The following is a 22590-nucleotide window of genomic DNA, read 5'->3' on the forward strand; positions in this document are numbered from 1 at the left end:
TGTAAGCGGTTCCGTTAGCGGTTCTGTTAGCGGCCCCATTAGAGGTCCTGTTAGAGGTCCCGTTAGCGGCCCCGTTAGCGGTTGTGTTAGCGGTTCCGTTAGCTGTTCTGTTAGCGGTCCCGTTAGCGGTTCTGTTAGCGGTCCTGTTAGCGGTTCTGTTAGCGGTCCCGTTAGCGGTTCTGTTAACGGTTCTGTCAGCTTATTACCTATTTTCTGCAATAACTTTTGAATGGTTTGATATAGGAAATGTCATCAAAATCGCAATCATCCGGCAGTAGTCCCATGGCACTTCAAAATTTCCTGAAATTTTCTAGTTATTATTATTATTTCTTTGTCACCTATTTATCAGATATCAAGGTAAATTCTCTATGTGCTCAAGAGTAATATGGACTAAGGATGATATGGACTGAATTCAAATCCCACTGGACCCGAGTGAATCCTCCTGTCAGCTTTACTCTTGGTGGAAATGTTGGAAAAGTAACCCAGAAAACAAGAAATGAAGTCAGAAAAGACAAACTGCATTATTTCTGACCCTGGTATCCTGTCTGTTCGTATGTTCATCAGCATCAGTACAATTGTCCTTATTTGATCACTTCTTTATTTGGTCACTTCTTTTGTACAAATATTTATTATTTACATTATTTTCAGCATCTGCATCTGTCTTTTTATTTCTTTTCACTATCGTTATTGTCACATGAGCAGCATTTTCGTTACGTCTCGTCTCTTTTTCCTCAGGTGATAAAGGTTCGTTGACAACGATATTTAGTCATAATTTTCGTCGATGAAAGCAACTTTAGTTCCAGGGTCCCATGACAGCTGCCCAGACTTTAATACGCTGCAGGTTTCCACCGGCTCATCGTGAACCTCCTATAAATATTCATGCTCCGTGGGCGGATCGGGGGGTCGACGGCAGCTCCTGCAGCTCCTGCAGCTCCTGCAGCTCCTGCAGCTCCTGCAGCTCCTGCACGGCTGCACGACGCGCAGTACTGGAGTTGAGGGGGGATGAGGGGGGATGGCATCCCTCCCTGAAATAAAAACGGTCCAAATCTTCCCCCCTGTAAAACTGCCATCCCCCCTTTCCATCCCTTATGTCATTTCATCAATGAATGTGGTTTTACTGCTATTTCAACATTTAGAGTCATCACCAGAAAAATAACACCAGAAAAATAACTTATTTGACAATTTTCACCTGTTTCAAGTAAATTTTCACTTGAAATAAGTAGAAAAATCTGCCAGTGGAACAAGATTTATCTTCTCATTACAAGCAAAAAAATCTTGTCCCACTGGCAGATTTTTCTACTTATTTCAAGTGAAAATCTACTTGAAACAGGTGAAAATTGTTGTTTCTTCCAGTGATGAGTCTTGTTTTAAGTGTAATGAGATTTTTTTACTAAAATGAGACATTTTAACTAGAAATTAAAGCTGCAAGCAGCGATGAACGGGCCCTCGCACTCACGGCCACCGCCCCCATAAGCATATCAGAAATGACACCACCCACGACTTCCCCAGTCAAACCATTCAAAAGTTATAGCAGAAAAAAGGGACAACCAATCAGAAGAAGGGGCGGGGCTAGTTCGGGCCAATTATGGTCAAGGACTCTATACCGAGTCCCATGACACCTCCCGCGACTCTTTATGTCAAACCATTCAAAAGTTATGGCAGAGAAAAGTATTCTAGGGGGCGCTGTTGAGCCGTTACGCCACGCCCATTAATGCAAACCATGAAATATCAAATTTATCGCCAGGCCTGCCTTGCATGTAAAATTTGGTGACTTTTGGAGAACTATCAAATATGGACCAATCAGATGAAGGGGGGCGCGCTTTTTCGCGTCTAGCGTCGCCACGGTAACACTTTTGAAAGAGAAAAGTAATGCGCGTAGTCGCAAGATGGAGACGCACATTTTGATGTATAACACACCTGGGTGCACGTTACGGTTCGGGCCGTATTAATTGCCGAATGAATGGCATAAATTGCGCCAAAATTACACAATAAATAAAAAATGGCTGACTTCCTGTTCGGTTTTGGCCATGGCGCCAAGAGACTTTTCTTTAAGTTGTGACATGATACAGGTGTGTAGTGATTTTCATGCATGTACGTCAAACCGTATTGTGGGGCTTGAGGAACAAAGTTTTCCGGGGGGCGCTGTTGAGCCATTTTGCCACGCCCATTAATGTAAACCATAAAATATCAAATTTATCGCCAGGCCTGGCTTGCATGCCAAATTTGGTGCCTTTTGGGGAACTATCAAATATGGACCAATCAGATGAAGGGGGGGCGCGCTTTTTGCCGTCTAGCGTCGCCACGTTAACACTTTTGAAAGAGAAAAGTAATGCACGTAGTCGCAGGATGGAGACGCACATTTTGATGTATAACACATCTGGGTTCACGTTACGGTTCGGGCCGTATTAATTCTCGAAGGAATGGCTCATATTGCTCCAAAATTACGCGATTAATTCAGAATGTTCAAAATGGCCGACTTCCTGTTTGGTTTCGGCCATGGCGCCAAGAGACTTTTCTTTAAGTTGCGACATGATACAGGTGTGTACCGATTTTCGTGCATGTACGTCACACCGTATTGTGGGGCTTGAGGCGCAAAGTTTTTTCGGTCTGAACCAACCAGATGAAGGGTGGGCGCGCTTTTTGGCGTCTAGCGTCGCCACGGTAACGCTTTTGAAAGACAAAAGTAATGCGTGTTGTCGCAGGATGGAGACGCACATTTTGATGTATAACACATCTGGGGGCACATTACGATTCGGGCCGTATTAACTGCCGAAGAAATGGTATAAATTGCGCCAAAGTGACACGATTAATTCAAAATGGCTGACTTCCTGTTCGGTTTCGGCCATGTCGCCAAGAGACTTTTCTTTAAGTTGTGTACTGATACAGGTGTGTAGCGATTTTCGTGCATGTACGTCAAACCGTATTGTGGGGCTTGAGTCACAAATTTTTCCGGGGGGCGCTGTTGAGCCGTTAGGCCACGCCCATTAATGTAAACCATTAAATATCAAATTTTTCGCCAGGTCCGACTTGCATGCAAAATTTGGTGACTTTTTGGGCACGTTTAGGGGGGCAAAAAGGCCCTCCTTTCGTCAGAAGAAAAAAGAAAGAAAGAAAGAAAAAAAATTCCTACAGATACAATAGGGCCTTCGCACTGAAGGTGCTCGGGCCCTAATAAGACAGATATTCTTGTTAAGATTGTGAGTTTTTGCAGTGATCCATGTTACTTATCCTGTGAAGGACAGAGTCATATTGATAAGTTCAGAAAAGTGTTTTTTATTGTTGTGTTTTGATGTATTTGATGTAAGCCCAGTGGATATTTAAAGCTTACAGAAGGCTGCATTTAACTGCTGCTATGTCATTCCTGCAGTATTTCTGCAGGTGTTTTGGTCACTGCTATTATTTGTAATATATTATATTATTTGTAATCAGCACAAATTATCTGTCCCCATATGATAAAATCCTCCATCCCCCCTGATTTTATTTTACAACTCGAGTACTGACGACGCGGGACGACTCTTTTGTACGACGAGCAAATCTGCTTATGTCTCGGCGAGCGCCGGCTCCCTCCGATCAGTCGGGAGGATCCTCTTTGTTCTGGCTGTTCGAGCGACAGTGATGAGTTCAAACCAGCTGCAGAAAACCGGCGACACAAGCAGCCAATCGTTCTGCTTCAGTCACTGCAGAAGCTTTAAAACTCTGAATATTAAGACGGTGGAACAAACAAGGAATTATCTCCCTCTCAGAGCCGGTAAAAGCCGGTAAAAGCCGGTAGACGAGTTTCCTCCATCATCCAGGTCAACGCCGCTGAACTCCCAGCAGTTTGATCTGAGTGGGAAGCTGCTTCTCCTCTCCACCGGCACGCTGCCCAGCTCCGGAGTACAGTTAGAATAAATACATAAATAATTTAATAAAGTTCACTTTGTTCACGGCTTTACAATCTAACTTGCTGATTCTTCTCATCAGACAAGAATATTTAGGTTTTTAAAAAGCTGCTTTTGTGACTCCGATGAAGGCAGAATTAATCGCAGAAACATGTCAGGTATTTAAAAACCTAAATATTCTTGTCTTGAGGAAAAGAATCAGCAAGTTAGAATAAATAAATACCGTATTGTCCCGAATATAAGACGACCCCGATTATAAGACGACCCCCTCTTTTTCAAGACTCAAGTTTGAAGAAAGACTTTTTGAACACCAAATTACATTTTTATACATAAAATAATTACAGTACATCTGAAACAAATGATTATAACAATATATTTGAGAGAAAAAGCATGTTATTTTGACTATTTGAAATCATTATCTTGAAATTTGCATCATAACTTCTCCTCAGCTGCCGGTTCACCTGCCGATCTTCCACCTTCTTTTCTCCAGATTGTCGCTACGTTTCTCCACTTTCTGTTATCTCTTCTCTTATTTTCTTCTCTTTCTTATACAATTTTTTTATTTTTCTTCTTCGTTCTACCGCTATTTTTATTTTTCTTCTTCGTGACAGGGGTTCTCTTTGGCCTGGGGAGTTAAGTTCAGCATTCGCTTGCCCCACTTTTTCGGTCTTATTTCAATGCAAAAAACACTGTCTTATATTCAGGCCAATAAGGTAAATAAATAAATAACAGGCAAAAAACTGGACGACAGTATGGAGGGCAGTTGGTCCCCGGAACCAGAACAAACGTTTCTCTTCAGGAATGTGCTTCATGGGGGGGTGATATCGCTCCATGATTTGTTGATGTTTTGCTCAAATATCAGCAGATGTGATCCAGAAATGACTGACCCTCCCTTTAAGCAGCATTCACTCAGAGACAGAAGGAGGTCTGAACGGATCAGCTGCCGAAGCACAAATATGTGCAGTTAGACGTTTTCCAGGAAAATGTCATGGTTTGGTACTTCCTGATTTATTTTGAAGCCTGTGTCTTTGTGTTTAAGTTCTGGTTTGACACTTCCTGTTTCCCATCGGTCCTGATTGTCTGCACATGTGTCTTGTTAACCCTTGTGTATATCTGGTCATGTCTTTCCTTGCTCCTGCTGGTCCGTACTGTTTCCTGCCTCCGTGGTTCCATGTCAGGTTTTGGTAGTTTTACTTTGTCACGTTCATGTTCTGGTTTTTGTATCCTGCTCGGCAGCGCTTTGGTTTTGTTTTGGACGAATAAATCACCACTTTTTGGAACTCCTGCCTCCTGCTCTCCTGCTTCTGGGTCCTCATATACCACTTTGTGAAAGCGGACCCAGCAGGAGAGAGTTTTGCCTTTTGGCAATACGTCTTCCGGGAGGCAGGACTCACAATTCCTGGTTGGAAGGAGGTAGAGGAAGAGGAGTCCCGGACGCACCTGTCCCTGTTCCGGTGGTTCCAGTGGTGAACTGCGTTTACATGCATCAATAACCCTTTTAAAACCGTAATATTAGTTCATATTCATTCATATTCCGGTTTTTAAAAACCTGAATATGACCCCTGGGTTACTCCTTTTAAACCTGAATATTGGGTCATGTAAACACCAAACAGAATATCCCCATCAAACGGAACAGGAATCTGTTTTCTGCACATGCTCTGTTCACAAGGAATCCTGGTCTTTTGAGTCCAGGAAGTTCTTATAAACACAGAGAAACCAAGACCAGGAGGAGACTAATCACTTCATAAATGTAATGAAGGATATGAACATTTCTGCATTTGTAGACGGTAGAAAGTACCGGGATAGAAGATTTACAAGAAGGTGAGAGAAAAGTTGCGCAAAGCAGGATTTGTAGGAAACCCAGACCAGATCAAGACGCTGAAAAAGGCGAACTACAGGACCAAGAAACAAAACGGTACCACCGGGTCCGATTATCCGCGGTGCTGCTGTTATTAGGGCCCGAGCACTTACAGTGCGAAGGCCCTGTTGTATCTGTAGGAATCTTTCTTTCTTTCTTTCTTTCTTTCTTTCTTTCTTTCTTTCTTTCTTTCTTTCTTTCTTTCTTTCTTTCTTTCTTTCTTTCTTTCTTTCTTTCTTTCTTTCTTTCTTTCTTTCTTTCTTTCTTTCTTTCGACGAAAGGAGGGCCTTTGTTCCCCCTAAACGTGCCCAAAAAGTCACCAAATTCTGCACGCAAGCCAGGCCTGGCAAAAAATTTGATATTATTAATGGCCGTGGCCTAACGGCTCAACGGCGCCACCTAGAAAACTTTTCTCTGCCATAACTTTTGAATGGTTTGACATAAGAAGTCGTGGGTGGTGTCATTTCTGATATGCTTATGGGGGACGGTGGCCGTGAGTGCGAGGGCCCGTTCATCGCTGCTTGCAGCTTTAATTGTTGTTGATTTGAATTTGGATACAGGAAGAAGAAGCGGAAATTACGGGAATTGCGTCATCACGTTCTCCGTGCGTCGCTGGTTTGATCCAGATATCCTGAATGATTATTCACCATGGAAACGGAATATTCCCAATGTTTCAGTAACCGGAATATTAGCAATAACCCAAATTTTGACTGCATGTGAACGTAGTCAATGTGTTGAGTTTGAACACTCCAGGGACCTCATCCTCTCCCAGGGCCAGTCCTCAATCCTCATCCTCTCCCCATTCTCATTCTCAAAAGAGATGGAGGGGTGCTGGTTCCTGGGAACACGCTGGAAGGTTTAAATCTCACATCTCTAAGCTCCGATAAACTACGTAGAATTGCTGCTGAAAATTCAGTTAAAGTAAGTTGATCCTGCAGCTTTACTTCAGATCAGAGGTCAAAAAGGATCAAGTCCACAGGACGTCCATCAGGCTGCCGTTTGTCCAGTCTGACTCTCTAAGTCGTTCACGGCGGGAGATGAAAAGGGCGGCGCTGGGAAGATGGACGTGGTGGAGGAAAAACACGACTTTCAGAGCCGCAGGGGGAAAAACGATGGAAAGTAAATCCAATATCCGACATAAAGCTGAGGTCCTCTCGGAGCGGCGGAGGGGGGTAAACAAGCCGGCGTGACTCAGAGGTCGTGAGTCACCGCTCCAGACCTCCATCAAGGAGGATTCCTCTCCACTTTCAACTGTAATTATTCTGCAGCAGCAGCAGAGGAACAAAGCCGTTTAGAAAAGTCTGCTCAATCAGAGATAATAGAGGAGTCGGGCTCAGTTACTGCTTTCACCGCTTTAGTTTCGTCCTCCGCTTCTTTACTGTCATTCCACTTCCTCCCTCTCTGAATGTCGTAAAGGTTCACTCCTCTTACTCTTTTCATCCCTTCATCCGCCCAACGTCTTCCCCGTCGGCCTCAGATGAGCAACAAATAAGCTTTCAATAAATGTAAAAAAATCTAACTAACAGGACTGTCCCAGAAAATTAGAATATTGTTATTTTCTGTAATGCAATTAAAAAAACTAAAATGTCCTACATTCTGGATTCATTACAAATCAACTGAAATATTGCGAGCCTTTTATTATTTTAATATTGCTGATCATGACTTACAGCTTAAGAAAACTCAAATATCCTATCTCAAAAAATTAGAATATTCTGGGAATCTTAATCTTAAACTGTAAACCATAATCAGTAATATTAAAATAATAAAAGGCTTGCAATATTTCAGTTGATTTGTAATGAATCCAGAATGTATGACATTTGTTTTTTTAATTGCATTACAGAAAATAAAGAACTTTATCACAATATTCTAATTTCTGAGACAGTCCTGTATCTTATTTGCTGGAAATAAGAAATATGATAGTGAACAAATTCAACTTCATATTTATAATGAAGAAATAATTAAAGTTTCAACTACATGTTTTTTGGGTATATTAATTGATGATAAACTTATCTTGGAGAGAACAGGTTGGCATCATCTGCAAAAAGGTCACTAAATATTTTGTACACATTTCATGTTTCCTTACATTATATTATAGTTTGCTTTATCCATATTTAACATACTGTAATATTTTGTGGGGAAGTACCGTTCCATCTTATTTGCAGAAAATATTATTGTTGCAGAAACGTTTTGTTAGATTAGCAACTTTTTCCAAAGCTGATGTTTCACGTCTCTTCTTTAAATTGCAATTATTGAATATCGATGACGTCAACATTCTTCAAATCTGTACATTTGTCTTTAAAGTGAATCATAAACTGATGATTTACCTCATGGTTTTAGATACTATTTCGTTAATAACTCTCAGGTTCATAGTTATTCAACCTGACAGGTTAATAAACTTCATCTTCCGTTGTATAAAACATCCCGTGGTCAGTTTTCTATTAAATACCGTGCAGTTATCATGTGGAACAATTATGTACATTTAATATATTTATCTTTGTCACTGTCCATGTACAAAAAGAAACTTAAGAATGATTGCTCTCTAAATCATTTCATTTAGAATAATAGAACCCCCTATTTTTTTTTCACTTTCTCCTTTACAGGAAATGTTCAGTTTGTGCGTTTAATATGTAATTGTGATTTTTATATTTGTTAATATCTTAACTTTAGCATATTATTTGGGTGTGGTTTTCATATAAGCTTATATACATGTACAGTAAGCTTCTAACCTCCTCACACATATTTAGCGCCCTATTGTATATTTAGGAGTTTTTATCCTCGTTTTTCTTCTGACGAAATGAGGGTCTTTTTTCCCCCTAAACGTGCCCCAAAAGTCACCAAATTTTGCACCAATCCAGGCCTGGTGAAAAATATGATATTTAATGGTTTGCATTAATGGGCGTGGCCTAACGGCTCAACAGCGCCCCCTAGAAAACTTTGTGCCTCAAGCCCCACAATACGGTTTGACGTACATGCACGAAAATCGGTACACACCTGTATCATGTCACAACTTAAAGAAAAGTCTCTTGGCGCCATGGCCGAAACCCAACAGGAAGTCGGCCATTTTGAATTAATCGTGTCATTTTGGCGCAATTTATGCCATTTCTTCGGCCGTTTCTTCGCCCGAACAGTAACGTGCACCCAGGTGTGTTATACATCAAAATGTGCGTCTCCATCCTGTGACGATGGGCATTACTTTGCTCAGTCAAAAGCGTTGCCGTGGCGACGATAGATGCCAAAAAGCGCCCCCCCCCTTCATCTGATTGATCCATATCTGAGAGTTCCTACTTTCTGCCATAACTTTTGAATGGTTTGACATAAAGACTCGTGGGTGGTTTCATCGGACTCGGTTTTGAGTCCTTGAACATAATTGGTGCAAATTAGCCCCGCCCCTTCTTCTGATTGATAGATGTGTGATAGTTCCTATTCTCTGCCATAACTTTTGAATGGTTTAACATAAAGAGTCATGGTGGTGTCATCGGACTTAGTTTTGAGTCCTTGACTTCTATTGGTGAGAATTGCACACACGAGGGCCCGTTCATCGCTGCTTGCAGCTTTAATTCTTCTTGTTGTTGTTTAGTTTTTTTTTCTTCATCTTTGTATTTGTGTGAAACAAAATAAAACAAATAAAAATAAAAATGAGCCTCAGTTTTGCCGTTTCTTTGTCAGGAACACATCAGCTTCTGAGACGGCGATCCATCAGCCCCCAGCGTCTCCAGACGGGCGTCCACATGTCTCTAAATGTCCAAACGAGGTGTGAGACGGGAAAATCCTCCCCAGGTCGGGGGTTTCTGCCGTCGGTTTCTGCCGTCGGTTTCCTGCGTTTTTCTCTTCATCTCATCGTTCGCTGCTCCCAGCCTGGCAGGTTTGATCCACTTTAAACTTGTTTCTGAAGACGAGCCGTCCCGCCATCCTGGAGACACGTCTGCTTCCTCTTTCATTCCATCACTCAGTGACTAAAAAGGTGCATTTTTGTCATTTACAACATTTGAAATGATCTTGAGTCATTTGGGTGACGTCTATGAAGCAGCATGTTGATCCAAACCAACATTTTCTTTAAAGAAGTGAAGACTGACGGTGAATTTAAAGGCGCCCGTCTATGAATCTTTATCTGGCGGGGCACACCACATGTTCCCAACCCCAAACTGACCGTCTGTCTTTCTGCTGGCAGTTTGTGTTTGACATAAACTGGAGTTAACTCTTGGTACCAACTGGTTTTAAGCATTAATTTGACATAAAATATGCAGATGATAAGGTCTTATACCCTCCAGTAGTTCACTCCTGAGAATCTCTGGACTGAGGACGGTTCTTGTAGGTTCTCCTCTGAAAGGTTCCTTCTTTTCATTTACGCATCTTTTTAAAGACTTTTCTTTACTCAAAGTTGAATCTGATGACAACATTTCCATCATCTGTTGAGATGTTTCCGTCTAGACCAGAGTTCTGCAACCTTTATTATCAAAAGAGTCATTTTGCCTCCACTTCTACAAAAATAAATATTCAGGAGCCGCAAAAAATAACAGATTTTAAAGGTTTTCATCTTTTATTTATTTTAGCTGTTACAACCACTAAATATAACAGAAGTGCATTTGTAGGCGTACTTTGAAATAAATTAAACTGTGAACTGTAGGCCTATTTAAGTCTATTGGGCCAACGTTTCGGTCATAGACCTTTTTCAAGGTCTTGAAAAACGTTGGCCAAATAAACGAGTGCACGGTGAGAAGAAGGTGTGCGGGAGTTTTCTTTTTATATTTTTAGAATTGATGTTGGGAGATCTATTTTGTTGGGTAAAGTTCCCATGCTGAGGCTTCAATAATGACGAGGTTTCATGTCCAAGAATCCCAGAGATGTAATAACTTTACCTTCAGCTTTCACACGATCTCTTATTTTGTTAAACAGACGTGGGAGCTGTCCAGTGCTGAAGTCAGAGTCCTGCATCTTATGGTGATTAGGCCTGTGTTGAAAAGATTGATTTTACGATTCTAAATCCATTCTCATATTAATTCCTAAAAATCGATTCGTATGTCTAAAGATCGATTTAAAAAAAAAAAATTCTTACGTCATTACATTACAACTTTTGGTATTTTTTTTGTTTATGCCCAAAAAAAGGAATGTTTAGTTGGACACAAGAATAACTCCTGCCATGTTTTTGTCGTTAAATATGTTTAAAGGTATGAAAACATTAAAGTTTTCAGTTATAATTGCATAAATTGTCTATATTTCTTTGCTTTATATACTGTCTTGGGGTTACATTTTCATAAAGTGCTAAAAACTAAATTCTCATAAATGGGAAAAAATAAAACCGATTTCCTCCGTCTCTGTTTCCTCCCTGGATCTGTTTGGTAATTCTGACCCACGATGTTTCTGTTTCAGTTCTATCAGCATTCTGGGAGCTGATTGGTCCTTACAGCATCATTAGCTGCAATACTTGCTGTTGAATCTCAATATAATACTAGTATTAATATGTTGCAGAACTACAGTCATATCATTCATGCAACAGCTGAAAAAACTGTTTTAATAACACTAACCCAAATCAATATCTGATCAAATCGTATCGAATCAAATCCTGATAATCGATTCTGAATCTTAAGAACCGGGAATCGAATCGATTCTTGACATTTGAATGGATCCCCAGCCCTAACGGTGACTCCAGGAACCAGAACTTAATTATTAATTTCAGAGGAAAACGCAAATGAAAACTTCCTGAAAGTCGTCACCACGTGACGTTTACAGGCTCCCAACAAAACATCTATCTATCTGTCTAGTTTACATAATAATTATGTATTGTCTCCAGATTTAGTCATAGTGAATGTTAAATATAATATTCAGATTTTAAATGCAAATTCATTTTAAAACATTGTGCAAACTTTTAATAAAACACGCCATAATGACAAAGCACCACTTTCCACCAAGATTTCCTTATTTGAATATTATATTAAGCATTTTAGTCCATAGTAGCCAGTTTGATGTTATAAATAAGCAACCAAAATATTAACCATAAGCTCCTTTATTTATGACACATCTGTGCATTATATCAGCAAAACAAAACAATCATGAAATTATAGGAGGATTAGAAGAAATGCAACGTCCTCATTTAGAGATTCAAATGAAAAACATTTCAGGCCAATCCTAGAAGCTAATGATGTAAACAAGTCTTATAAACGGAGTTTAATAACAAATAATGTGACAAACATTATCACTGGCAAAAAATCTGAAGTAGTAAAACACATCTCTAGCAGAGATTAACATGTACAAACTCTGTCCAATGAATCATTAACCAACTGAAAAACTACCAAGCATCTTAAACTTCTATTAATTAACAAAATGCGATATGTAAACCATGTTAGTTTCGCTTACTTCGCCACTTCTTTGTGAGGACGAGTCCTCACAAAGTCTGAATAGTTGTATCGATGTCACTGAAGCACGTCGTGGTTTTGAAGAGGTTCAGATATCGTGTTCAAATGCCAAGTGTCTTTGACGCCTCGTGAGAGCTGGAAATGTCAAGGAGGATTTACGGGGAATTATCTTTTTAACGACCCCGTCCTCCGGTGATTATTGACGGATCAGCGAGCCTCGTCCAGCAGGACGGAGGAGACGTCTGAACATCATCTGTTTCCGATACCTGAGCTTTAAGTGTCAGCAGAAACCAGGACAGGCTGGAAACATCAGCTGATTTCCCTCATTTCTGTTCACAGACACGAATATGATCAATTCTGTCGTTAAATACCATCAGTGGATTCAGAGAGGTGACAACGATCCCGGAACCGAAGCTTCACTGCTCTTTTCTGGAGAACAACGTCTGGGACTGAGGGTTCTAATAATTATATAATAATAATAATCAATTGTATTTATATAGCGCTTTTAAAAGATCTCAAAGACGCTTAAGACGCTTCTACACTCTAATGCTCTTAGATATATTGTTAAAAGGACTAATAACTTTGACATTACTGTAGATCTAATAATGCATTAAAACACCTGGGAGATTTCATTATTTTTTATTTTATTTTATCTTATTTATTTATTTTTCATTCTTTATTTCATTCATTAAAAGAAAAACTAAACGGTTCTTTATAATTACAACAAATCTCTTTCCTTGAATGAAAGGGAACAGAAAGAAGCTTATTTTATCTCTCCCTTTTTCCTAAGAAATCAAATTTCAATTAATGTAATAATAAAAAAAATACATTTCAAATTACGCAATTAAAAAAAACACTTTCCAATAAACTTAATTAAAAAAAAAAAAACACAAACAAACAAAAAACAAAACAGAAACTACAACAAAGTTATAAAATAACACAAAATAGCTGTCGTCAAACACAGATAGTCGTATTCTTTTTTGATTCGAAGAAAAAAAATATGACAATGGTGCTAAACACAGATGGGTTAACAATTATCATGATATGTCTTCATCAAACTAGCTTTTATTATTCTTTTAAATGTAATGTTTGATTTGCATTCTTTTGCTTCTGTATCCAGATTGATCCATAAACTGATTCCTTTTACAGAAACACAACGTTCCATTAATTTTGTCCTGAATTTAGTTTTTTTTTAAGTTATACTTATTTTTATAATTGTATGATGTGAGGAGATCAGACAGACACGCAAAATACCCAGAATTAAGAATAATTCAGACAGATTCCCAAGAAAGACAAATACAAAGATAAGGATGTATCGACAGGTATCAGGAACATTCATTTATGCAGAGAAATCCTGCCTAACATGGCAGTATTCATGCTGAAAATCAAGATAAAGGGAGCGTTTGCCCTTCAGCTCCACTAATAAGTGAGGAACGGGAGGGAATGTGCTGCAGAGCGAGCAGGGAAACCTAAATCATAACAACTGATAACCGTCAAGGACGGTCTCAGCCGACTGAGAAACAAACAATCATTAAAGCTGCAAGCAGCGATGAACGGTCCTCCACCCTGGTGCACGTTCAGGCTGCAGTGGAAGCTTGGATGACTTCATGTAGATTCTTCACAACTGGACATTTAGTGGATGAAACACCCACGACTCTCTATATCAAACCATTCAAAAGTTATGGCAGAAAGTAGGAACTATCAAATATGGACCAATCAGATGAAGGGGGGGCGCTTTTTGGCGTCTAGCGTGGCCACGGTAACGCTTTTAACTGAGAAAAGTAATGCGCATCGTCGCAGGATTGAGACGCACATTTTGCTGTATAACACACCTGGGTGAACGTTACGGTTCGGGCGAAGAAATGGCATAAATTTCGCCAAAATTACAGGATTAATTCAAAATGGACGACTTCCTGTTGGGTTTGGGCCATGGCGACAAGAGACTTTTCTTTAAGTTGCGACATGATACAGGTGTGTACCGATTTTGGTGCAAAGTTTTCTAGGGGGCGCTGTTGAGCCGTTAGGCCACGCCCATTAATGCAAACCATTAAATATCACATTTTTTGCCAGGCCTGACTTGGTGCAAAATTTGGTGACTTTTTGGGCACGTTTAGGGGGAAAAAAGGCCCTCATTTCGTCGGAAAAATAAAAATAATAATAATAAAAACGAGGAAAAAGAAAAAAGTTCCTACAGACACAATAGGGCCTTCGGTCTGTCAGTGCTCGGGCCCTAATTAATAATGAGAACTAAGAAGTTGTAAACCTCCCCCAGGTCTGAAAACTCTAATACGCCCGAGCTGCGCTGCTGCAAATCAGATCTGCACAGAGCAGAACGTTCATCGCAGTAGCCGAGTCTCGGTTCAGTTTCAGGGACCTGGACTGGTTGCTGTTTGTGTCTCTGCCTGTTGTTTCTTTGTTTGTTTACTCTCTTCCAGATCTCAAAGGCTTTTGTGCCCGTTGTGCGTTTCCCTGTGTTTCTCTACAGCGGCCGGGACCCGCCATTGCTGAAAATAAAAGTAACGCTGCAAATATAAAGAAACGCCGCTGCAAATTAAAAAAAAATGACGTAAATAAAAAAATCACAACGGAAGTGAATTACCGGGGACTATTTTTGCTGATGCACCAGTGTTTTTTTACGTGAGAGGAGAAGAAGAAGACGAAGAGGACGTAAGTGAAAAGGAAGAAATAAGAAGAGCGAGGAATAAGAAGAACAACGAACAAGAAAATAAGTGAAAAGGTTAGTGTTCAACGTCACTATGTGTAATTTTTAATGTGTTACATAAAAACACCGGTGCAACGGCAAAAATAGTCCCCGGTAATTCGCTTCCGATGGGGCTTTTTTATTTGCGTCGTTTTTTTATTTTATTTGCAGCGGCGTTTCTTTTTGTTTGCAGCGTTTATTTTATTTGCTAAGCGTTTCTTTAATTTGCAGCGGCGTTTGTTTCTGTTTGCAGCGTTACTATGGAGCCAAATCAAGGCCAAAAGTTTTGCTAATTTGAAAATAAAATTTGAACCTGAAAATTCTTTTTTACAGTTTCAATTTTTTTTTTTATCGGTATCAGATCTTTTTTTCAGTTTCAGAACTTTTTATTTCAGTTTCAAATCTTTTTTTCAGTTTCTGATCTTTTTTTTTCTCAGTTTCACTTGTTTTTTTTTCAGTTTCACTTGTTTTTTTTTCAGTTTCAGACTTTTGGCCCCGATGTGTTGTGGCCTTGATTTGGCTCCATACGTTACTTTTATTTTCAGCAATGGCGGGTCTCGGCCACCGTATTTCTCTCATTTCAGACTAGCGGATGCCCCCCCAGGACCCGGGAGGATTCTCCCTCTAAAAGACATATACGGAGTTTCATCAACACAAACCCACACTAAAACACACGTTGGCCGCCAGCTTCCTCCCCAGGGTGTATTTATATGTATTTATATGTATTTATATGTATTTCTATCCTCCGTGAGACGTCTGCTCCTCTAATCAGCTGTAATCAGGCAGGTTTCCCCCCCAGATCTAACGCTATCACAGGTGTCTGCGTTACCTGGAGCTGCAGGTTAAGTGAGCGTCAGCTTAATTAGGAAAACAACAACGAGTTCAGCCGTGCAGATTCACGCCTCGTCGGCTCAGACGACGCGCCGGAGGAAACAACGACAACCAAGCTCGTTACCTGCAGCAGCCGAGACTCGGGAGGCGATAACGAGACGAGAACCATCAAACGACGCACGTCTCTCTTTTTTGCATCGCTGATGATAAACAGACTGAAAGAAAACAAAACTCTGAACATGAGCTGAGTACTACGACGGAGTATTAGGGCCAAACTAAGACAAAAAAAAATGGAAATTACAAAAAATAAAGTCGTAGAATTACCAGAATAAAGTCATTATGTTGTGAGAATAAAGTCGTAATATATAATATAATATATAAATATAACTTCACAAGATGCTCAATATTCCTCATTTTAACACAGGGAGAAGATGCTCTTCCTGTTAGAGTTCTCATGAATTACCACTTAATTCTTGTAATATTACGACTTTATTCTGGTAATGTTACAACTTTATTCTTGTAATGTTACGACTTTATTCTCGTAATGTTACAACTTTATTCTCGTAATGTTACGACTTTATTCTCATAAATTACCACTTTATTCTCATAAATTACCACTTTATTCTCGTAATGTTACGACTTTATTCTCATAAATTACCACTTTATTCTCGTAATGTTACGACTTTATTCTCATAAATTACCACTTTATTCTCATAAATTACCACTTTATTCTCGTAATGTTACGACTTTATTCTCATAAATTACCACTTTATTCTCATAAATTACCACTTTATTCTCGTAATGTTACGACTTTATTCTCATAAATTACCACTTTATTCTCATAAATTACCACTTTATTCTTGTAATGTTACGACTTTATTCTTGTAATGTTACAACTTTATTCTCATAAATTACCACTTTATTCTCATAAATTACCACTTTATTCTCGTAATATTACGACTTTATTCTCATAAATTACCACTTAATTCTTGTAATATTACGACTTTATTCTGGTAATGTTACAACTTTATTCTTGTAATATTATGACTTTATTCTCATAAATTACCACTTTATTCTCGTAATGTTACGACTTTATTCTCATAAGTTACCACTTTATTCTCGTAATATTACGACTTTATTCTCATTATATTATGACTTTATTCTCGTAATTTCAATTTTTTTTTTTGTCTTAGTTTGGCCCTAATACTCCACCGTAGATTACTGGCGTCACCATTAAAGTTGCTTTCATCAATGAAAATTATGACTAAATATTGTCGTTGTATCATCCCCGACTGATGATGGTTGACTCTCAAACTGATGGTTCACAATGTTTTTATTCCTTGGATGTAAATACACTGCAAACACACCGTAAGAGCTACAAAGGAATAGAATAAAATAAAATAGAGTTACTCTTACTACATTCATGTAAGTTTCATTTAACTTAAATACAGACCACAGCTGCTCACTCGTCGGTAATACCAGCTACCGTTAACCACAATACATGAGTAACCATGGCAACCAAACTCAAGCTGGACATAAATACGGCATAAAAGTTGCAAACAAAACAAACCTTGTACCCCTTTTATCCGCCAGGTGTTTTTTGTGTCAGTTAGGCTCCACTTTAGCATTCCTGACACTAGTTTAGTCCTGCAGACACACTTTCTACTGCCGTCAAACTTTTACCGTTAAAGTCCGAAGCACCGGATGTTTACGAGGTCTCGGCGAGACGCCTTCAAAATAAAAGCACTAAACATCTGTCTGCTTAATATATAACAAATAAAATAAAACCCTGTCTTTAAAGAACGTTAATGAGTAAACATAAAAACACATTTATAGAAATACTCATATTAAAGGTCAATTACAATCGTCAACGAACCTTTATCACCTGAAGAAAACGAGACGCAACGAAAATGCTGGTCGTGTGACGATAACGATGATTAAATATATAATGCAATATCGTCAACGAATAAAATGAGACTAAAATGTAGATTACAAAATAAAAACTGCTAAAATGTGTCTTCTAACAAAGATCGTTAATATACTGATATATATATATATATATATATTATATAGATATATATATACATATATATGGGAGAAGAAGAAGAACCATCTTTGGATCCACTTTCCTACAGAGACGTGGAAAAGAAAACCCAATGTGTCGTCAGAAAAAGAAAATGATCAGGAGAAATGTGTAAAAATAAATATGTTGTAAACTCAAATTAGAGTGTTCTGTATCTGGAATTAATGTATTCTTGAGTCTATAAGGTAACAATAATATAATAATAAGATAACCTTGTTTGAATTGTAGAATGGGTTTGGATAAATACAATCTTTGACTAAATTAGACTAAAATGGACAATTCTGACTAAAATAAGACTAAAATGCTCAGACTTTTAGTCGACTGAAACTTGACACGACTAAAAGGAGAATGAATGTGACTAAAACTAATAAAAACTAAAATGATGTTGGACCCAAAGACTGGACTGAAAGTGAAACAGAAACAGAAACAACACTAGCTGTAACCAGGGATGAAGATAAAGGATGATTCTGATCGCTAAGCCCCGCCCCCCTTAGTTACTGTTGCTAACTCCTGCAATCCATGGTTTTTGTTTACCGTGTCGCCATGGAAACGGTCTGTGGGTAACCAGGTTAGACTGGAGGTGAGGGTTCACAGAAGCCTCGTCCTGCCGTCGTCATGGCAACAGACGACAACAGGATCAACCGTGTTCACGCAGCGCATTATTATTCATGATTACATCCTCTCCCCTCTCTCTCTCTCCCTCCATCCTTCCTCTCCATCCATCCTCTCTCTCTCCATCCTTCCTCTCTCTCTCCTACCTCTCCCTCTCCATCCATCCTCTCTCTCTCCTACCTCTCCCTCTCATCCTCTCTCCATCCTTCCTCTCCCCATCCTTCCCTCCTTCCTTCCAGTCCTCTCCTCTCTATCTGTCCTCTCTCCCTCCATCCTCTGGTAGCTGGCAGCAGCAGCAGAACCAGAACCATCAACTCCACAAACGGACCAGAGTTCCCGGGTCCGACTGACGGGTCGACCGGGTCGGTTCCTTCACGGTGCCTAAAGCAGCAGACGCTGCAGCATCCAGACGCCCAGGTGCATGCTGGGAGCTGGAACCAGATCTGTGACCTCAGAAAGTCCTGATCCAGTCAGGCTGACCTGGTTCTGCTGATCAGGGAGATGATCCGGGTCTGGGGGTCGGCTGGGACTCTGGGGGTCGTGACCTCATCACAGACCAGAATCACAGACCAGAATCACACGGTTCCTCCATCCTCGTGGTCCTTCATCTTCATCTTCATCAGCTGTCAATCACAGCCACGCTCCAGGAGGAGAGATTAACACGGGGCTGCTGGGTCACGGTTACCGTGGCAACCAGCACCCACCGCTGCTACGGTGATCTGCAACATGTTGATGAAATCAGCCGAGAGGAGGATGGAGGAGGAAACGGAGGAAACGGAGGATGGAGGAGACCCGGCTCCATCAGTAGTGGACCGGGTCAGACGTCCGGGTCCCGACAGGTCATTTGTTGGTCGTCAGGTGCCGGTAACGGTGAGAAGTTCTGCCACTCGCCTGTCGGACCCGTTATCCAGCACGCCCCGACACGTCCACGCGAGTTCACTTCCAGATGCTCCTGCTGGCGGCGACACCAGACCTTTACCAGGTCCATCAGAACTTACTACTGACTACAGTTCTGATGGACCAGACTGCACGACCCGGACAGGATAGCCTGCTGTGATTGGCTGTCGGGACCCCCCTGGCGTAGTTAGTGAGTTAAATTCCTTTCAGTGTCGGCTCGAGGAACCAACTTCCTGTGAGTGTAGGTTGTAAGGATTAGCGTCTCTACACATGTATGAACATAGATAAGTGCAACCAGCCCAAGAAGAGATTTATATATAAAAACTAACCATGGAGAAAGTCTGCGGGCAGATAAAGATTAGGACAATTTGCAGTTGCATACAAAGTGCAGTGGTGAACAAGATTTATCCTGTAATAAAACGTACGGCACAATGATATAAATGATATAGTGTCCAGCAAGGAAAAACAAGACTTGTTTCTAAAGAGGAAACCCAATTTCATTTTAAGTTTGGATACAAGTTTTTCTATGTGGTTTAAAAGACAAGTTCTCATCAATGACAATTCCTAAGTACTTATATGTTGTGACCATTTCAAGTTCAATTCCATGAGCAGTTAATACTTTAGGAATGTTCAATGGGAACCGTTTGCCATTTGAAAATACCATCACTTTTGATTTACCTGCATTTAGTACCAGTCTAAACTGAGTCAGAACAACATCAGACTGCAAGAATTCAAGGGTTTGCACTACAGAAGGGGATGAACCATATATGAGCGTATCATCTGCATAAAAATGTAATGCAGCATTTGATACATTCTCACGTAGATTGTTTAGATAAATGGAAAACAGTAATGGTCCCAATATTGAACCCTGAGGAACGCCTGTTAATACGGGGAGGAACGAGGAAGAAGATCCAGCAAAGTGGACGCATTGGGATCCCCAGACAGGAAGTTAGAAAACCAATAAAAACCAACAGTATGCTGAGATAGTTCCCGGGCTCCTAAGAGGACCCCCCCCCCCCCCACACCTAGGCATGGGACGATATGAAAATTTAATATCACGATATTAGTGGACAAAAATATCACGATTACGATATTATCACGATATTAGCGTGTCGCTTATAAAATTCTTAAAATGCAAGGAAAAACACTAACCGTGGATCCACTGGTTCCTTCAGAACATTTATTCTCAAATCATTCTCAACACAGTGACACTTGAGGTAGAGAACAAATAGTGTACTGTAAATGTTATGCATTACAAAGTGTAAACTATAGTACCGGTACCGGTACTTATTTGAACTTTCTTTTTTTGTAAGAAAATACTTCCCTGAGAGTCGAAAGAAATAAGTGACAAATAGAAATAAAGTGACAAAGTAGAGCCAAATGCACACTGATTGTATTACTCTCTGAAACTTTAACAGTGGCTGGCTGCTACTTAGTACGGCTCTCTGGAAAAATAATAAAATAAAGGCACTGCTCTGTAGTATACAAAACAAAAGCTGCATGGCCAACACAAAGATTGAGTGAAAATAAAGTGCCACAGTAGTCAAATGCACACGGATTGTACTACTCTCTGAAAAAATATTAAATAAATAATAATAATAAATAATATTAATAAAATACATGAAAAAAAATAACACTGGCTTCTACCTGGCTGGTAGCCTTGTGTGACAAAAAAAAAAAATTGGCGATAATTACAGTACCCCACGATAACGTTATCGCGGCCGTTTTTTATCGCGATATACGATAATATCGTATATCGCCCCATGCCTACCCACACCCACCTTGGTCCAGGTCGTCCCCCCCCACTGACCTTGGTCCAGGTCGTACTCCTCCACCGTGCTGACGAAGCAGGGCCGGGAGTAGAAGTTGTGGGGCCCCGGCTGCTGCAGCCCCCCCAGGCTGAAGAGGCGGCGCCCGCTGGCGGCGCAGACGGAGAAGGCCCTGCGGCTGGGGATGCAGGGGTGGCGGGTCCAACTCCGGGTCTCCAGGTCGAAGGCCTCCAGCGCCGTCACCGGCATCTTCCCCTGACGCCCACCTGCAGGGGGGGGGATTTTACTTTATTCATTCATTAAAAGGAAAACAAAACAGTTCAATATAATCACAACAAATCACTTCACTTTCTTTGAATGAAAGGAAACAGAAAGAAGAATAAGCTTATTTTATCTGTCCCTTTTTCCTAAGAAATCACATTTCAATTAATGATCTCTCTCCAAGGGTCTTTGGGGGTCTATGGGGATCTGCTCTGGGGGGGAGAAGAAGATCCATCTCTGGATCCACTTTCCTACATAGACGTGGAAAAGAAAACCCAATGTGTCGTCGGAAAAGAAAAAGATGTTATTAAAAATATGTTGCAAACTCAAATGAGAGTCTTCTGTATCTGGAATGAATGTATTCTTGAGTCTACAAGTTAACAATAATATAATAATAAGATAACCTAGTTTGAATTGTAAAATGGGTTTGCATAAATACAATCTTTGACTAAATTGGACAATTCTGACTAAAATGAGACTAAAATGCTCAGACTTTTAGTCGACTGAAACTTGACACGACTAAAAGGAGAATGAACGTAACTAAAACTAATAAAAACTTAAATGATAGTTGACCCAAAGACTAAACTGAAACTGAAACTGAAGCAGGCTGACAGAAACAACACTAGTTCCCCGAGGAAACTGCTCCGACCTTTCTAACTCAAACATCCAACAGTCCCAAGCCAACGCAGCTAGTGAGTCAAATATAGTCTTCACTCACTAGCAGGACAGTGTTTAGTTTCAGTAGGTTAGAATTCACAAGAATCGAGCCGTTATTAGGCCACGTTTTCACGTAGCTGGTATTTACAGAAATTGATATTTCCCCCTCTACGTTATGAAAAATACCATCATTTCCAGGAACCTGCAAAAAGAAAAAAACATCAACAAATGACACGAGTAACTTCCAGTTACTTCCAAGATGAACGAGAGTCTTTGGTTTGGAGTGACAGAGAAGTGGAGTTACTTTTAAGTGTGACTTTAGAATATAAAACGGGCAGTGTTGGGCAAGTTACATCCAAAATATAATACATACATATACATATACATATATATTACTAGTTACTGTCATTTGAAAGTAATTAGTTACATATTTTTTTTACTTTTGAGTTACTTTCAACAAAATAGCAAAAAAAGATAAATCTTGTCCCACTGGCAGATTTTTCTACTTATTTCAAGTGAAAATGTACTTGAAACAGGTGAAAATTGTCAAATAAGTTATTTTTCTGGTGTTATTTTTCTGGTGATGACTCTAAATGTTGAAATAGCAGTAAAACCACATTCATTGATGAAATGACATAAGGGATGGAAAGGAGGGATGGCAGTTTTACAGGGGGGATGATTTGGACCGTT

At 40.0% G+C, this 22590-nt stretch overlaps 1 protein-coding gene across 2 annotated transcripts in view; it reads right to left on the minus strand.

Moving 5' to 3' along the window:
* Nucleotides 1-22590, minus strand: part of LOC133457501 (kelch domain-containing protein 8B-like) — a 277606-nt gene that overhangs the window by 50234 nt on the left and 204782 nt on the right. For both annotated transcript variants that reach the window (XM_061736838.1, XM_061736839.1), the window contains exon 4: nt 21024-21248. In XM_061736838.1, the coding sequence (XP_061592822.1) occupies nt 21024-21248 (225 nt within the window). The remainder of the gene's footprint in view (nt 1-21023; nt 21249-22590) is intronic.

The sequence above is a fragment of the Cololabis saira genome, chromosome 12 (assembly GCF_033807715.1).
Source record: "Cololabis saira isolate AMF1-May2022 chromosome 12, fColSai1.1, whole genome shotgun sequence".
Classification (NCBI taxonomy): Eukaryota; Metazoa; Chordata; class Actinopteri; order Beloniformes; family Belonidae; genus Cololabis; species Cololabis saira.